Below are 19713 nucleotides of genomic sequence, written 5' to 3'. Positions count from 1 at the left end.
CAATTCGACTGGGCATGCTCTCAATCAACTTTGGGCCAAATCCTGACTGACAGCAACCCATTCTTTCATAATCACTTCTTGGAGTTTGTAAGAATTAGTGGGTTTTTGTTTGTCCACCCGCCTCTTGAGGATTGACCACAAGTTCTCAATGGGATTAAGATCTGGGGAGTTTCCAGGCCATGGACCCAAAATGTCAACGTTTTGGTCCCTAAGCCACTTAGTTATCACTTTTGCCTTATGGCACGGTGCTCCATCGTGCTGGAAAATGCATTGTTCTTCACCAAACTGTTGTTGGATTGTTGGAAGAAGTTGCTGTTGGAGGGTGTTTTGGTACCATTCTTTATTCATGGCTGTGTTTTTGGGCAAAATTGTGAGTGAGCCCACTCCCTTGGATGAGAAGCAACCCCACACATGAATGGTCTCAGGATGCTTTACTGTTGGCATGACACAGGACTGATGGTAGCGCTCACCTTTTCTTCTCCGGACAAGCCTTTTTCCAGATGCCCCAAACAATCGGAAAGAGGCTTCATCTGAGAATATGACTTTGCCCCAGTCCTCAGCAGTCCATTCGCCATACTTTTTGCAGAAGATCAATCTGTCCCTGATGTTTTTTTTTTGGACAGAAGTGGCTTCTTTGCTGCCCTTCTTGACACCAGGCCATCTTCCAATAGTCTTGGCCTCACTGTGCGTGCAGATGCGCTCACACCTGCCTGCTGCCATTCCTGAGCAAGCTCTGCACTGGTGGCACTCCGATCCCACAGCTGAATCCTCTTTTGGAGACGATCCTGGCGCTTGCTGGACTTTCTTGGATGCCCTGAAGCCTTCTTAACAAGAATTGAACCTCTTTCCTTGAAGTTCTTGATGATCCTATAAATTGTTGATTTAGGTGCAATCTCCTTGCCTGTGAAGCCATTTTTATGCAACGCAATGATGGCTGCACACGTTTCTTTACAGGTCACCATGGTTAACAATGGAAGAACAATGATTTCAAGCATCACCCTCCTTTTAACATGTCAAGTCTGCCATTCTAACCCAGTCAGCCTGACATAATGATCTCCAGCCTTGTGCTCGTCAACATTCTCACCTGAGTTAACAAGACGATTACTGAAATGATCTCAGCAGGTCCTTTAATGACAGCAATGAAATGCAGTGGAAAGTTTTTTTTGGGATTAAGTTAATTTTCATGGCAAAGAAGGACTATGCAATTCATCTGATCACTCTTCATAACATTCTGAAGTATATGCAAATTGCTATTATAAAAACTTAAGCAGCAACTTTTCCAATTTCCAATATTTATGTAATTCTCAAAACTTTTGGCCACGACTGTACATTAACCCTGCAATCCATGCTGTTGTTTACATCCGAGTATCACCAATATGGCTGCGTATCCGGGTAACTGACCAAATCATGATCTTTTACTCACCATCATGTTGTTCCAAACCGGTTTGACTTTCTTTTTCTGTAAAACACAAAAAGGAATAAGAAGAAACATTCATAAAGAAAATATGAATATGTGACCCTGGACCACAAAACCAGTCTTAAGTCGCTGGGGTATATTTGTAGCAATAGCCAAAAATACATTGCATGGGTCAAAATTTTTGATTTTTCTTTTATGCCAAAAATCATTAAGAAATTAAGTAAAGTTCATGTTCCATGAAGATTTTTTGTAAAATTCCTACTGTAAACCTATCAAAATGTAATTTTTGATTTGTAATATGCATTGTTAAGAACCTAATTTGGACAACTTTAAAGGGGATTTTCTCAGTCTTTTTGATTTTTTTGCATCCTCAGATTTCTGATTTCAAATAGATGTATCTCAGTCAAATATTGTCCTATCCTAACAAACCATATATCAATAAAAAGCTTATTTATTGAGCTTTCATATGATGTATACATCTCAGTTTTGTCAAATTTAACCTTATGACTGGTTTTGTGGTCCAGGGTCACATATAAAGGGTGACTAAGGGCTGCCAGTGCTTTACAAAAAATAATTAAAGTTGGGATTAACAATAACACAATGGTGTATTTTGGGGTGAACAATGCCTTTAACTGTCTGTAATTGTAACTATGGGAGTTCAAAACATAATTTCACAGAAAATAATAACTAATTGAAAAAATGCTCTATGTGAACATGCTATTTTTGGGGGGACGGGTAAATTAATCACTCATTGTAACTACTATATACAAATATAAACACACATACATACATATGTGTGTGTTCGTGTGTGTGACTTTTGTTATCTGGAAAGTGTTCATTTCAGTAAATTAAACATACACGTCCCCTCTTAGATGATGATATATTGCGTAAACTTAGCAAGTGAGGGGCGCAAATAACAGAACAGTTGCCTATTCAACACGACGTTTTCCAGAGAAAACACCATATAAGACTAAAGCAAATGCTTTACATTAAGTAAACCGTATTGTTATGCGTCTAAATGCTCATTTATATGAGCGTTTCATTTGTTCTCTCCCCTTGTCCCTCTGTTACAATCATTCTCCCTGCCTGAACGCATGCTGCTCATTAGAGCCCGCCCCTGCTTGATAGCGATTGGTTAAAACATGCTGTAGAACATCGCTATCGAATTTGATTGGGCGGTTTCTTGACAGACGCCAATGCAACAAGACTTGCGTGAAGTAACGACTCTCCCACATGCATAGCGCGACGCGATTCATGTTTGCCTCGCTCAATCAGATATTGCGATTGGATGCATGTGATCAAGGGTGCAGAGAAAATGCAATTTGCAATTGGCTCATCTGCTTCAAGGAGGGGTTAACCGAGATAACCCGGAAAAGGACGGAGAATAGCGCCTCAGTTCCGAGTCCGATCGTGGACTGACTGTCAGTCTTGTCATGGGTAATTATACTACATTTATTTGCTTTTGTGACATCTCAGTTAAAAAGACATTGTGAGAAAACATTCTGTATCAAGTTGCCTTTAGTTTTGTGCAGGACAGAGCGTTGTTTCCTCCCCAGTCAATCTAACTTTAGGATTCGTGCGTGTTACTGTTATCAAAGCACAATACACGAATTCGATATTAACATTAGCGTTCTTGTTATTAAAACCAATTGCATTAAATCTAATTACGTTTGTGTTAAGCGTTTTTTATATTGCTTAAATCATAATAATATAACAACACAGTAACAACAATATTGAGTATATTTCTTTTTTAATCTATTTCCAACTGTCATTAAAATATTATAATTAATAGTCACCGTTTCAGATCATGATTCATCAGATCCTCAAACCACAAGCTCAAAGATCGTTTGGTGTTTCCATTCCCAGTTCATGTATATTTGGACCTGACCAGATGTGTTTAAGTCAGAGTGGGGTAGTTGTTTACTTTGTAATTAGTTTGTTCGTTTTCACCACTTCGACCCATTCAGGTCTATTTGCACACCTGTTAGATGGGCATTATCCTGTCAACAGCATGATCAGCCAATCAAAGCATGGAGGCATTGCCTCCACTAACATGACTTTTTGTCTGTATTTGCGCTTTTGTTACTTTTTTTCCCAAAAATGATCAAGGTAATGTAAATACTATGTACTTATACTATGTAAATACTATGTACTTACTGTATAAGGGATAGTTCACCTAAAAATAAAAATTCTGTCATTAATTACTAACGGTCATTTCGTTCCAAATCAGTAAGACCTTTGTTCATTTTCAGAACACAAATTAAGATATTTTTGTTTAAATCCGAGAGCTTTCTGAGCCTGCATAGACGGCAAGGCACCTGACATGTTCAAGGCCCAGAAAGGGGTGGAGGTGCTCCCGATTACTGGGTAGCTGGCGCGCTACAAATAATGAATGGAAGACATTAAATATTATTGCCAATCATTTACTGTATTATACCGTGAATAAAACAGCTTGTGAATAATAACTTCTATACCTCAGAAAAGACAACAATATAACTCATATTAACTAGTTGGAATCCACTTCAAGCTTTAGAACATTTTACTGTTGTTTTTAATTAAATACATGTGAGGAATGAAAGGCATTTTTTGCGGAGTAGACGGTGGAATTTTCACAAAGAAAACAGTATAACTTAATAAAACGAATGTCTCATTGTAATTTAAAAGCCGATTGATTGACATGAATACAGCGATCACGCCACATTACAGATTGTGAAAGTATTGCAAGACACATTGTTTGTATTTCGCTATAAAACAGTTTTGAAAGCTGACTGTGTTTTATTTTAAAAGTACCAAAAGCACAAAACTTATTGCTATTATTGGGTGGTTGGCGCACTACAAATAGGCCAAAATGATTGCAATTGAAGATGTGAAATATTTCCGAGAATACTGTCCCATACTAACACATGGTATGATTTCTGATATTAATTCCACATGTATTAAAATAAATTCCAGTGGCCTGGCAATCTGGGCTATTTGCATACGCAGGCTAAATAATATAACTTTAAATGCTACGATTTAATTCTCATAAGTTTGGCTTTATTCTCAAAACATTTTGACTTTATTCTCGTAATTTTTACTTTATTTACTTTATTTAAAAATATTTTGTAATTTTTACTTTATTAATTTTACATTTTGTAACAAAGCACTAACATGAAATTTCGACTTTATTTTTTAAACATTTCGACTTTATTTTCGTAATTTTGACTTTATTCTAAAATATTATGACTTTAATCTAGTATTATTTTTTTTACATGGCACTAAAATTAAGTTGTGACTTTATTCTCTAAGCATTTTGACTATTCTCCAAATTTCGACTATTGCTCCAAACATTTTGACTTTATTCTCGTAATTTTGACTTTATTCTCGAAATATCTCAACTTCATTCTCAAAATATTTTGACTTTATTCTTTAACTATTTTGACTTTATTCTCAAACTAATTTGACTCTATTCTCGAACTATTTCAACTTTATTCTTGTAATTTCAACTTTATCATTAAAATATTACAACTTTAATCTTGTAATTTTAGATTTTTTGTTTTGACTTTATTCTCAAAATATTTCGACTTTATTTAAAAAAAAATCTAAAATTATGAGATTGAAGTCATAATATATTGAGAATAAAGTTAAAATATTTAGACTTTATTCTCAATATATTATGACTTTAATCTCATAATTTTAGATTTTTTTTTAGTTTTTTAACGTGGCACTAAATGCTGTCATTCTATTTTAATGATGTTCTTACTACCTTTCTGGGCCTTGAACATGGTAGTTACATTGCTGTCTATGCAGGTTAAAAAGGCTCTCAGATTCCGTCTAAAATATATTAATTTGTGTTTTGAAGATGAACGAAGGTCTCTGTAAAAGGACACACTGTAAAATAAAGTGCAACCATTACAAAAAAAATCTGTCGAAAAACGGATAATGTCCTAGTAGAAAATTACTGGTTCAGTTTTCATTAACTTGACAGGCATTTCCTTCAACCCTAATAGACATCACTATGCAAAACACCTGTGAAAAATCAATACGGAAAATTCATTCATATTAACATGGTACATTACAGTGTCAATTTTTGTATGAAGTTTTAGTGTGACCAAAAATGGCGTCATCATACGGAATTAGGACAACTGATTGCTGTGGATTTGATTGAGCTCTAAGTGGCCCATAGCACACTTAACATAATGAATGGAGGTAAAGTCAGACTGCAGTATGATCTCAGCCCAGGTCAAAAGGTTGCCTATAGATTTGTGCCAGTGTTGCATTTAAATGGATTACAATTTTAAAAGCAGACTATATTGTTGGGTTGTTTTGCAGATGTGTTTGAAACTGAGCTTAAGTCTTTTTTCCATTTGCGGGCAAAATGTTTACAAAGTTGCTGCTTTCATGTAAACAGGGAGCCTTTTATTATTACATTACATGGCCTTGCTAAACCAAATCTGGATGAGGGTGAGAAGAAAAACAATTCTCGTACATAAACATGATTTTAAGAGCAGTGGCTTGTTTCATGGAATAAGGATAGTGTGTTTGCCGTAGCTGCTTTTAATCCATTTTTTTTAAATAGAAGAAAATGGTAATCGTAAAAAGATGAAATGCATTTTTTTTATGCAAATACATCATCTCATAAAGGTGATGAAAAATTACAAGACAAATCTATTGAAGCAGAGATCCTTTATGTGGACACAGCAAAGCCTGACTGCCCTCTGTACACAATAATATGCATCTTCACAATTTTCTCATTTATTAACTGTTCTCTTCAGTCGTTCCTGCTGCCTCAGCCTTTAAATGTTTCATGAGTTTTTGAGCTGTTTTTTTTTTTTTCAGCCTAACTCTGTACTTAAGGCGTTAAATCTTCCACCTTCGTACTCACAAAATCAATTAATTCTTTTAAATAATTTACATTTTGTGCAAACAAGATTTAGCAAAGCATATCTTTGTGTCAGAACTACTGTAGCTGCTGTTTCTTAGACGTTAAGTTTCGGTCGAGCGGGGCACTTGCGATTCATTGGTAATTAGAGAAATGGGGCAGTCTGATGAGACATTAGGACCAGACCTTGAACCCCAAGTGCTTTCGCAGACATTCATATTTTATGATACAGACGTAGAACAATTAGAACGGTCACAGGACGGGTATTTTAGCAGTCCTGTAATCCCATTTCAGGATGACATCACCTTTACATTCAGAAACTGACAGAGCCATCAGTGTTCATAATAAAACAGATACTTCTGGGACAGAGTTAAAAGTTGAATGCAAAACAAGGAGACTGACTAATTCTTCTGCCAGCTGAAAATGGCGCCGGAGCTCTGTAACCTTAATCACTCAAATGATTAAAGGCAGCGAAGGTTTAAGACAGGGCTTTTTGACTGAGTGACACCTCATCTGCTTCTGGAAATACAAAGTGACAAGTTTAAGGAAAGGATAATAAAACCCCTCTGACATGTGATTTCATTTTTATAAAAGGTGCTGAAAAATTTCGAAAATGCATAGATTTTTATGGTAACACTTTGCAAAAAGGTTTCAATTGTTATTAATTAACTATTAATATGAACAATAATTAGTATTTATTACTAATACATTTATTTAAATTCAAAGTTGTATCTGTTAACGTTAGTCAAGTACTGTGAATTTACCCAAACAGGAACATTTTTATTGACATGAATTAAAAAAGATTAATAAATGCTGTAAAAATACATTGTTCATTGTTAGTTCATGTTAGTTAATGCATGTTAACAAATAAGACCTTTTTGTAAAGTGTTACCATTTTATTTGATATATTTTTAATACTGTGCAAATGTTTGTGGTCAGTAATTTTTTTTTTTTAGTAAATTAATACTTTTATTGAGCATGGATGCATTACAATGATCAAAATTGACAGAAACGATGTTTATAATTTATCATTTCAAATGTTGTTCTTTAGCTTTTTATTCATCAGAGAATCCTGAAAAATAATGTATCATGGTTTCCATAAAATATTAAGCAAAATATTAAACTAAAATAATGATATTTTGAGTGCCAAATCCACATATTAAAATCATTTCTGAAGGATCATGTGACATGCTTAAAATTCAGTATTGCAATCACAGGAAGAAAGAAAGAAAGAAAGAAAGAAAGAAAGAAAGAAAGAAATATATTACAATAGAAAAACAGTTATTGTAAATTTTAATAAATGTTTAAATTTGACTGTATTTTGACTTCTTTTGATACATTTTTCAAATTCTTAATGACCCTAAACATTTAAAGAATATAATATAGTATGATATAATAAAAAACAGTCAAATTTTGAATTATTTTAACTATTTAAAAGAACTGTTTTCTATTTGAATATACTTTAAAATGCAATTCATTTCTGTGATTTCAAAGCTGAATTTTTAGCATCATTACTCCAGTCACATGATCCTTCAGAAATCTTTCAAATATTCTGATTTGCAGTTAAACAAACATTCATTATTATGTTATAAACAGCTGAGTAGATTTTTTCTTCAGGTTTCGTTGATGAATAGAAAGTTCAGAACAACAGCATTTGTCTGAAATAGAAATCTTGTGTAACATTATAAATGTCTTTATCATCACTTTTGATCAATTTTAAGTATCTTTGCAAAATACAATTATTGATTTCTATAATTCCCCTATAAATCAGCATATTAGAATTATTTCTGAAGGATCATTTGAGACTGAAGACTGAGGTAATGATGCTTAAAATTTAGCTTTGAATACAGGAATAAATTACATTTTAAAATATATTCAAATAGAATTTAAAGAGTAAAAATATTTCACAATATTGCTGTTTTTGCTGTACTTTGGATCAAATAAATGCAGGCTTGGTGAGCAAAAGAGACTTCCTTAAAAACATTACAAAAAATGTAATACTTAAAATACTTTTGACTGGTAATATAATGTAGTATAATATAGCAAAAACTATAGCAGTGTAAAAATCAGTTGCTGTTTAAATAAACAGATATAAGGTCTTGCCCCAAAGATGCAAAGGCTTACAGAATGTCAAAAGCAAGGTCGCGTAACCACAGGCTTCCTAAAAATCTCCAGATTCCAAATTGTCCAGTCGCTGCAGGAATATCATGGCCTACTGCCTTGTAATGCTCAGCCCAAGGTGACTCTGTGACCCAGCTTATCAGTTGCAGAACTGCAGGCCTGAGCCTCCAGTGGGCTGCCTCAGGAGAACATGTTTTATAGCCCGTGCCGGTGTCAGGCATTTGTCATTTAAGGCTGCTTGTCAGGACCTTGGCTTGGCTGATATAACCTTATATGCGTGTTCCCCATCCATTTTGCAGCCTGAAGATGGGCTCCATTTCCTAGAAAATTTAACTGTAAATTGCAGCAGGGTTATAAATAACAGAGCGGGCATACTGTTGAAATATATCGCTAATGAGAAAATCAGTTTACAAATGTCCAGTTGTTTATTCAGACTACTATTGTTTTAGCTAGGCCACGTTTTCATTGGCTATTTGTCACAGAAGTGCACTGTAAATGTGTATGAATCACTGCGCTCCATGTAGTCCAGGTCTTCTGATTACAATAGAGGTAAACACAGGCATTGATTACGAATTTGGCCGATTACATAAGAAGCATAGATTTTCAGCTTTCCGGTTAAAGCCCTGTACATTCAAATGCTTAATTTTTATAGGCAGCGCACATTGACAAAAGTGTCTAGTTGTTATATATTTGGCAAGTACTTTGAGTCTGAGAGAACATGTCAATAGTAATCCTGATATTGATAGCAGTCCTATAAGAGATGTTACTTGCCCGAGCTAACATCTATGTGATCCTCTAAATCATAATTACATTACTATTGACAGGCCCTTGACAATAGTCACATTACTATTGATAGGTTGCTGTCAATATTATGTTCTCAAATAAAACATATTCATTCATAACTTGTAAACTGCTCAATAAAAGCCTATGACGAGAACGTGGAAAAGCCGTATCCCCAGAGTGGCCTGCCGCAATGATTTGTCTCACCTGGCCGAGCGCCGCCGTGCAGTGAAGGATTTTTTCCTTAGCTGTGAAACTATTGAACTGGTCTGTAAGCCTCGACACGTACAGTATGAAACATAATCCGCGACCTAAAAGGGGACGTTTTGACTGATTATACAATGAACGTAACTACAGTTTCCAACATCTGTTTAAAGCAGATAATTTTTCAACTGATTCATGAACACCCTGCATCCGTTTTTTATTGTCCATTTCAGTTCCGTTCTTAAATGGGCGAAGGTTTTAGGCACAGGCGAACCTGAAGTATTGAAAAAAGACTTTCCTTAAAGATTTGGAGATGCTTCCTGCAATTTTCATAAGCCAATTTATTTCAGATATTGTCCAAATCCAGTCCTAAGCTAAGAGGTGGTCACCACAGCCCCTGGCTCTCATTTTTTAACCATCACATTTAAAGAGATAAACCCAGCCCGATACAAACGCATTCCATGAAAAATTGCCAAACGTCACAGTTCTTAGATCCCTTATAAAAAGCCGTCAAAGTAAAGTAGTTCCACATAGCGGATGTTTACTGCCTTTCCAAGCCTGTGCTGTTGGGATAATCTCCTGTGATGTGATTTGTCCTCAGACTGAATCTCGAGAGGGAACAGCGTAAGACCTCCTGTGCCTCTGCCCTGCACAGCTAAAGGGGAATTTAGGACGGGTTTTACATGTGAAAAGTGATTTCAACTCAAATGCAAAAATGCATAACCATTTGCTTCTTCTGCTTGTAGCTGGAGCTGGAGGTGACAAGCCTTTCGCCAAGGCCGGCCCAAGCCCTTTATCTCGGGTTTTGAGAATCAGTCAGCTGGATGCTTTTGAACTGGATGGTGCACTGGAACAGCTTGTTTGGTCACAGTTCACCCAATGTTTCCAGCATTTCAAACCTGGGCTTTTAACCCCTGTGGAACCAGAACTCAAGGCCCTTCTGCAGCTCCTCCTGTGGAGGTTCACCGTCTACTCCAACAGTGCCACCGTGGGCCAATCACTGCTCAACATCCGGTACAAGAATGCTCTGATCGTGGGACAAAAGTACCGGCCCATGAGCCGTCCACAAAAGTTCTGGTTCGCTCTGCTGACGGTCGGCGAAAAGTGGCTGAGAGAACGCTCCCACAGCTTGTTCCTCAACCACCCTGCAGAATCCAATGCACGCAAAGCCCGCAAGGTACTTAGCATCTTGATGGGTCTTACCAAAGTGGCCAGCCTGGTCAACTTCCTACTGTTCCTCCAAAGAGGAACCTATCCGACACTCACCGAAAGGTTGTTGGGAGTGCAGCCCGTTTTCAGTAAACCCCAGGGACCAAGAGACATCAACTTCCAGTTCTTAAACCGGGAGCTGTTGTGGCACGGCTTTGCTGAGTTCCTCATCTTCCTGCTGCCTCTCATAAACATGTGGAAGCTGAAGGCCAGTGTCACCGCTCTGTTCTCCCCTCTGAAGGAACTGAGAGGAACCGAAGGTTCAGAGGAGACCCAATGCACCGAGTGCGCCGTCTGCGGGGAGTGGCCCACGATGCCCCATTCGGCCGGCTGCAAGCACGTGTTCTGCTACTACTGCCTTAAGAGCCACACGATTGCTGACATCTGCTTTACCTGCCCCAAATGTGGTGCAGAAACTGGAACGATAGAGCCTGTCAGGCTTCATGTAGGAGTTGAGACTGTGCCTCAAACCCTGTCTTGGGATACAGCAGAAGAACTTGAGACCAAGTTGAACACTTGAGTCTATCACAGAGATTGGTTGATGAAAGCATTTGTTGCCATGAAATATGCAGAATTTTGTACAAAGATACAAACTTAATGATGTAAAATTCTAAAACAACATCATTTGTGTCGCTAATTTATTCCGCCTCATTAAAGTTTCATCGCAACTGCGTATCAGAGGTCCACTTTTCCGCGTTCTTGGATTGAGCGCTGAGCAAATGAATAAACATCAAAACAAGCCTTTGCTCAACTGCCTGCACGATCCAATTCCCCTCATCCCCTGTGAAGGGAGAAATTTGCACAAGATCAAGGAGAGGCCATGATAGCACCAGGGGGTAGTTGGGTTGGATGCAGATTGACAGACATCCCGTCATAATCTCCATGGCCCTTCTTAATACGCCAGTAAACTGTAACAAACCAGAGTAGGACCGATGCAAGTTTCGGGCATATTATGCTCTAAGCCTAATAATGACTGCAAAGATGGGTATTTATTCTGCTGTTAACTCTCTCCAGTGAGCCATGCCTCGGGCCAAACACATCCGAATGGACTCAGACCTGCTGGAAACTCACACTTCAGTTTTTTTTTCCCCCAGACCACATTGCTTTAATTGCCCATTGTGAAGGCAATCAGTCACTTCTCTGGGCACGAGGGGTCTAGTGGTTTGCAAGATTTTGTCATTTTTTGTAATCGCTGCTCTCAAGTTCACCATGACAAAGAATTGCAAATTGGGAACATGGCACACCGGTCTGCCCTCATGTGGGTTCATTACGTTATTATGCATATGGTCAAATAAACGGGACCACCAAGAAGTGTAGCTCTCACTCTATCCAGAACTGTCCAAGTTTACTTGTGCACTAGGTTAACAATGTTCAAAAGATATTTAATGTGCAACAGCATATGTTTATACCCTTTGTTTTGTTTCATAGGATTAAAGGAATTTGCCACCACTGTTCTGGAAATGTTCAGTAATGGTTGCCAATTTACAATATACACAACATATGGTTCTGGTGTTTTTCACATTGATCAGGTCCAGGGAACATCTGTCCTTCAAAATACATTTGTTTAATGACTTCAAAAGCATCCAAATATAATCTTGTAAAACACTATACCAGACACAATAGACTATTGTATTGCATATTTATGTTGTTTTTGACATTTGCTTTCTGTTAAACTTATGTTATTTTCTGAATATAAGTATTACATTTTCAAAGTTTATTATTCTTCCCCTACTAAATTATTGATAGTTATTTGTTCTAAGCATTAAAGTTTTAAAATAAAAGAAGATACAGATAGCTAATTTGACGAAGCTTTTCAAACACGTGAACCTCATAGTGAGTTGCATGCAAAGAATTTTCATCATTTTTCTCTGTAACAGTTCATCTGAAGAGTGAGAGTCTGCTCTCGTTTTGCACTTCATCTTTTCCAAATCTCATTTACACTCAGGGTTGCACTGTCTCCAATCAGTAATAAAATCTGCAGACTTTGACACCATTTACTTTGCCAATTGCCCACATGCTTTTTTTTTTTTTACATAAATGCTGGGTGTTAGTGGACAAGGCCAGATTCGCACTTTGATGAGTGATCCTGCTCATTACAATCGACACATTCTTGATCCTTTGATGTCAGGCGTTGAGTACTCTGATTAACAGGTTTGGAATTAAAGAGCTCAATTTTAGTCTGCATAATACTAGTACTTACCCTTTGCAGCTATTCTTTTCTTAATTAAATAGTAGCTTACTGCATACTGAAAGACATACTCTATTTCATACAGTACTGTTTTTCGCCCATGCTTGTCTGGGCAAGGCAAAAGTCGTTAAAAACAAATAAAACATCTGAGATAAAATACTTCAAGCAGTTCATTGCCATGTGTTGCTCTAGACTCCTAACTAAATGTGATCACCTAAAGTTCATGGTTAAAAAGCAAATCCAACACAGCTACTGGACAAACTTGTCAACAGTAGCCAATTATCTGTGTTTCTTCGCTGCTGGAAGGGCATTTGCACTCTAAACCGGGAATGTGGGGAATCAATGAGACAAAAAAAGATACATTTCCTGACACCCACTGATTTCTCAACATAAATGGTTCACTTCAGACCAGCCGAACAAACAGCCTTCTGTATCTCTTGCCATAATTGACCCAGTTTCTCATTTCAGTCAAACTTCCATACATATTGCAGTATAGCTTTAAAACACATAATTGCATTGATTTATTATAAATTGCATAATTGCATTGATTTATTACCAGAAAGCCTGCACATACTGAAAGTGTTTTCTTCACCCAAAAATGAAAATTCTGTTATTAATTACTAACCCTCATGTCGTTCCAAAGCGGTATAACCTTCGTTTATCAAGAAACATATTAAGATGTTTTTGATGAAATCTGAGAGCTTTCTGACCCTGCATACACAGCAACACAACTGACATGTTTAAAGCCCAGCAAGGTGGTAAGGACATCATTAAAATAGTCCATGTGACATTAGTAAAAAAATTTTTTTTTTTTTTTTTTTTGCGCACAAAAAGTATTCTTGTGGCTTCATAACATTACGGTTTTACCACTGATGTCACATGGACAATTTTAATGATGTCCTTACTACCTTTCTGGGCCTTGAACGTAGTAGTTTCTGTCTATGCAGGGTCAGAAAGCTCTCGGATTTCATCAGAAATATCTTAAGGACCTTATATTTTTAAGGTCTTACATGTTCGGAACGACAAGAGGGTAAGTAATTACTGACAGAATTTTTTGAGTGAATTAACCCTTTAAAACATACTTTTCAAACAACTAAATAATACTCCAGCTAACAAAATTTTAGTTTCTTACTATTGTGATGAACATTCAAAACATTAAGTTTTTTTTTTTTTTAATGTTTTAAAAATGTTTTTTTAGGCTCTGTATAAACATTAAGGGAACATTCCATTTTATAATTTTGCAAACATTAAAAATATTGCTACTTTTGAATGTTCTAAAACAAATCGTAACATTAAAAAAAGAAACGTTAGACAAATAGAATAGAATTAGAATTTTTATTCTAAGGTTTTAGAACATTATACTACATCTTTCCATGTAGTGGACTTCTATGGTGCGCGTTAGTTTGAACTTTCAAAATGCAGTTTAAATGATCCCAGCCAAGGAAAAAGTGTCGTATCTAGTAAAACTATCAGTTATTTTCTAAAACAATTGACAATTTATATACATTTTAACCTCAAATGCTTGTCTTGTCTAGCTCTGCATATTCTGGTTCAAAACAGTGAGGGTATAGTGACAAACTCGCATCTCATTTTCTCTTCCAACTTTAAAATCATCCTACATCGCTTTTTTACCTTTTTTTGTAAAGGGCGTTTGGTCTTTGCATGTTCACTTTGTAAACACTAAGTCGGTACTTCTGCAGCGATGTAGGACGATTTTGAAGTTGGAGGAGAAAATGAGATGGGAGTTTTTTGACCTACCCTAACTGTCTTAAACCAGAATACACAGAGAAATTGCACTAGTGTAAATGTAGCCTAAGAATGTTTGTTCATATCTTTGAGAGAACCTTCCCGGAATGTTAGCCAGTACTGAGGATACGTTTACACTAGTGCGCTGTCGTTTACACTACTCAGGTGTTTTCGACCCTCGAAAACGGAGACTTTCAAAGACGCTGTAGACGCCATTTTAGTTTGAAAACTTTATGGTTGCGTTTCAGTGTAAACGGACCAAAACGGAGACTTTTGAAAACAATGGTGTGTTTGCTCACATTTACTCTGCGTATCCTTGACGTACTGAACTGATTATTACCGTGTAAACAATAACATCATACTCATTGTTGCACCCATAGATATGTACAGGAAGATTACCCATTTGCATCCGCCATCTAAATAACAGGGCATCTACCTATACATATCTATGGTTGTACCTGCATAAATGGTCATATGACATGCCTTTTCGGTTGTGTAGTGTGGACGGAGATCGTTTCTGAAACGAAGTGAAAATGCCAGTGTAGACGAGAATCGTTTTCATTTTGAAACACCTTTTAAATAAATGTCTGCAGAGTTTTTGAAAGTCTCCGCTTTCGAAGGGTTGAAAACACTGGGGTAGTGTAAACAACAGACGTAACCGTAGCAAAAGTTATGCATTTTAAAATGAAAACGCACAAGTATATATAGTTTAGGCCCTGTTTACACTAGGGTGGTTTCATTTTAAAATGGCGTTGTAAAATGAAAATGATCTTTGCCTATACTGGCGTTTTCACTGCTTCTCAGAAATGATCTCTGTCTACACTACACAACTGAAAATGCATGTCACATGACCATTCATGCAGGTAGAACCATAGATATGTAGAGGTAGATTCCCTATTATTTAGATGGCGGACGCGTCTACATGCTAGAAGCGGTTGAATGGGGCATCTACATATACATGGGTACAACAATAAGCATGATGTTATCATTTACACAGTCGTCAAGGATAAGCAGAACTAATATAGGCAGCCACACCATCGTTTTCAAAAGTCTCCGCTTTGGTCTGTTTACACTGAAGTGTAACCCCAGAGTTTTCAAACTAAAACGGGGTCTGCAGCATTTTCAAAAGTCTCCGTTAACATGGGTCAAAAAATGCCGGCGAAGTTTAAACAACAGGTGTAACCATTTTAAAGCAAAAACACACTAGTGTAAACGTAGACTAAGAATGTTTGTTCATATCTTTGAGAGAACCTTGCCAGAATATTGCCTAGTTCTGAGAACATTCTCTTGTTAGCTGAGACAGTCCAACTTTATTCTTTCCTAGTGATTTTCCATTGATCATTTTCATAAAATTATAAAATATTTTCTCTCTCTTTTAAGACATTTTTAAATACATTTTATAATGTTTTTTTCTGAAACTCCAAAAAAAAAGGGTAGCGCAATACAGTTTACACATGAAAGGCATTTGAAAACTAGCAAAAATAAATTAAGCATGGCATGGCTTCCAAGATATAAAGATTCCTAAAAATCCTTCCTTGGGACATGAAAGTACCTATAGTTGAAGAAAACCCCTTTTAACGGACAAGCTCAACGCCATGTCTTCCTGCTCTTTCTCACAGGGCCTCTCAATTCCAGGCTGATGCTAATGAATGCAAGTCTGGCACTGACATTATCTGCTGGTAACGTCTGAGGTGGAGGGAATGAGTTTGGCACGGTAAGTGATAGCCTCGCTGACTCCTGTGGAGGACTACAAAGACAGACTGCATGCCTGGAAGGAAAAGCCAATACCTGTGTGCCTCCACAGGCCCTCCGTTCATTGGCTGTGCCGGACTAGAGTGGCTTAAAGAGAGAATGAACGACAACGAGGAATTAAGGGGGATTACGGCCCAGTCTGCGCTGTAATGAGCCCGAGGTGAGGTGGGTTCCAGCCAAAGTCTGAGCAGGCCTCTCATTGATGTCTACTACACACAAAATTGCAAATAATCTGCAGACATCCTTCCAGATGTCCCCTTGAATTTCCTGCGGCTTAAGACAAATCGAAAGTGCTTTGAAAGTTTTGATAATCAAATAGCAAGTTTGATTGAAACCTTGCACATGGAAGAATGTAGCGTGCAGCCATCTAAAGATGTTTAACTTGTGCCCTAATGACAGTCATCCCATCTCAAGGGAATTTCACAGCCATTCAGGAGAGAATGATACCTTATCCTCTCAGATAGTGTCATCTAGTAACATAAAGAGACTGCATTGCAGCATCTTAGATCTGTAATGTCTCATTTTTCATGTAAATATTACAGTTTAAAATAAAAAATTCTATTTTAATATTCCTGTGGTGGCAAAGCTGAATTTTCAGCAGCCATTACATTCTTTAGAAATCAGTCTAATATGCTAATATCATGCTCAAGAAACATTTATTATTAGTATTATTTGTGACGTTATTTGTTTGTAGCACGGGTATATTTGTAGCAATAGCCAAAAATACATAGTATGGATCAAAATTATCGATATTTCCTTTAGGCCAAAAATCATTAGGATATTAAGTAAAGATCATGTTCCATGAATCTATTTTGTAAATTTCCTACCATAAATATATCAAAACTTAATTTTTGATTAGTAATATAGGAAAGGCGATTTTCTCAATATTTAGATTTTTTGCACCCTCAGATTACAGATTTTCAAATAGTTGTATCTCAGCGAAATATTGTCCCATCCTAACAAACCATACATCCATGGAAAGCTTATTTATTTAACTTTTCATGATGTATAAATCATAGATTAAAAAAAAATACTCTTATGACTGGTTTTGTGGTCCTGGGTCACATTTATCATTAATCCAAGGCAGATTTATTTGTATAATATGGTAATTTAAAGTGCTTTACATAAAAATAAATCAAAATAATAAAAATGCATAATAAATATAATAAAAAATGGAAAAAAAAAAGATAATCGAAAAAAAATCAAAAAGAGAAAACATAAAACAGTGCAATTATTATTATTGTTGAAAATTGTAAAAAATAAAAATAAAAAAACAGCTGCACTGGTTTATATATATATATATATATATATATATATATATACTTTAAAATATAATTTATTCCTGTGATCCAAAGCTGAATTTTCAGTATCATTACTCCAGTCTCCAGTGTCACATGATCCTTCAGAAATCATTCTAATAGGCTGATTTATTATCAATGTTGAAAATAGTTGTCCTGCTTTGTTTAATTAATTTTTTATTCATTTATTTCTTTATTTGTTTATTTTTTTACCTGTGATACTTTTTTCAGGATTCTATGATGAATAAAACGTTAAAAAGAACAGCATTTATTTAAAATAGAAATCTTTTGTAACAATATACACTAAAATTTTAAAGTTTGGGGTCAGTATTTTTTTCCTTCTTTCTTTGTTTGAAAGAAATGAATACTTTTATTCAGCAAGGATGTGTTAAATTGCTAAAAAGTGATAGTAAAGAAATATTGTTAGAAAAGATTTATATTTTGAATAAATGCTGTTCTTTGTAACTTTTTATTTATCAAAGAATCCTTAAAAAAGTATCAGAGGATCCAATAAAATATTAAGCAGCACAACTTATTCCAACATAGATAATAAAAAGTAATAAATCAGTATATTAGAATGATTTCTGAAGAATCATGTGACACTGAAAAAAATTCAGCTTTACATCACAGAAATAAATTATATTTTAAAGTATAATAAAAAACTTATTTTTTGGATTGCGATAACAACTCATTACAAACTATACATATATATGTATATATATATATATATATTCATGTTGTAACAAATGTGACCCTGGACCACAAAACCAGTCATAAGGTTAAATTTTACAAAGCTCAATAAATAAGCTTTCTATTGATGTATGGTTTGTTAGGATAGGACAATATTTGGCCGAGATACATCTATTTGAAAATCTAGAATCTGAGGGTGCAAAAAATCTAAATACTGAGAAAATCAGTTGTCCAAATTATGTACTTAACAATGCATATAACTAATCAAAAATTACATTTTGATATATTTATAGTAGGAATTTTACAAAAAAATCTTCATGGAAGATGATCTTTACTTAATTTCCTAATGATTTTTGGCATAAAAGAAAAATCAATAATTTTGACCCACACTATGTATTTTTGGCTATTGCTACAAATATACCCCAGCGACTTAAGACTGGTTTTGTGGTCCAGGGTCACAAATGGTCTTTACTGTCACTTTTGGTCGATTTGAGGTATATAAAATATGAACAAAAGTGTTGATTAAAAAAACAGAATAAAACTATTAATTTCCTAAAAACATTAATGATACACACAGAGAGAGAGAGAGAGAGAGAGAGCGAGAGAGAGAGAGAGAGAGAGAGAGAGAGAGAGAGAGAGAGAGACAATACAGCAGTTAGAAAAAAAGAAGTGTGAATTATAGACTCGAAGATGCTTGCTGGGAATAAGTTGAAACCTCTAATGTGCAAATCACCTGAAAGGTAATGACAACATACAGCATACAGATGTTCATTTCAATGCAGCCGGCCAAGGAAATCATTTCCTCCCGTTCCCATGGAAACCATACTGCAAAAGGTGTCTGTCTGTGAACTTCAGCTGAAAATCACAGAACCAGACGTGTCTGCGAAGATTAACCTCAGCAACAGAATTTGTTCTGTTTGCAAATTCCCCACCAAACATGGAAATACTGATCAGCAGGAGAAGAAGGGAAATTGATTTTCATGCATGTTATCGTTTCTTTTTACAGGCGGCGTGAACTTTCTCCTGTTCACCTGCTGTCTCTCTATCCTATTTGCCTCCATTATTTACTGAACACATTTTTTTTTTTTTTTTTAAAGAGGCATGAGGAAATTGCGTGAAACAAAGCTTGTATGCTTGATATGATATTAGAAAATTCCTCATATTTTGATGCTGGAGACCAGGGCACTTCTATTCCCTGCACCAAAGCCTTTTTTTTTCAGAGGTCATTGTCAACGCACCCAAATGAAAGTCAACTCTAAGATATCTTTCAATCTGAAAGCAGCGACGTGTCCTTAACAGACTGGTGATACTGCACTTGTATGAGGACGGGCTGCCCTCTATATGCCCCAGCTGATTGCTTTGCATTCACAACAGCTGTGGCTCTGCAGCAATTTAGAATCGCGCATTATCTTTTTCTGCTCAAACATTTGAAAAGGCAAAATTATTC

At 36.0% G+C, this 19713-nt stretch overlaps 1 protein-coding gene across 1 annotated transcript; it reads left to right on the top strand.

Moving 5' to 3' along the window:
* Positions 1–2795: 2795 nt before the first annotated feature.
* Positions 2796–12585, top strand: pex2 (peroxisomal biogenesis factor 2). The gene is made up of 2 exons (XM_073830971.1): positions 2796–2854; positions 10130–12585. Exons 1-2 carry the CDS (start codon positions 2851–2853, stop codon positions 11110–11112), a joined length of 987 nt encoding a protein of 328 aa, XP_073687072.1. The 5' UTR covers positions 2796–2850; the 3' UTR covers positions 11113–12585.
* Positions 12586–19713: the final 7128 nt, after the last annotated feature.

This window comes from Garra rufa, chromosome 24 (genome assembly GCF_049309525.1).
Source record: "Garra rufa chromosome 24, GarRuf1.0, whole genome shotgun sequence".
Lineage (NCBI taxonomy): Eukaryota > Metazoa > Chordata > Actinopteri > Cypriniformes > Cyprinidae > Garra > Garra rufa.
The sequence above is the reverse complement of the archived record's forward strand: the minus strand, read 5'-3'. Positions and strand labels throughout refer to the sequence as shown.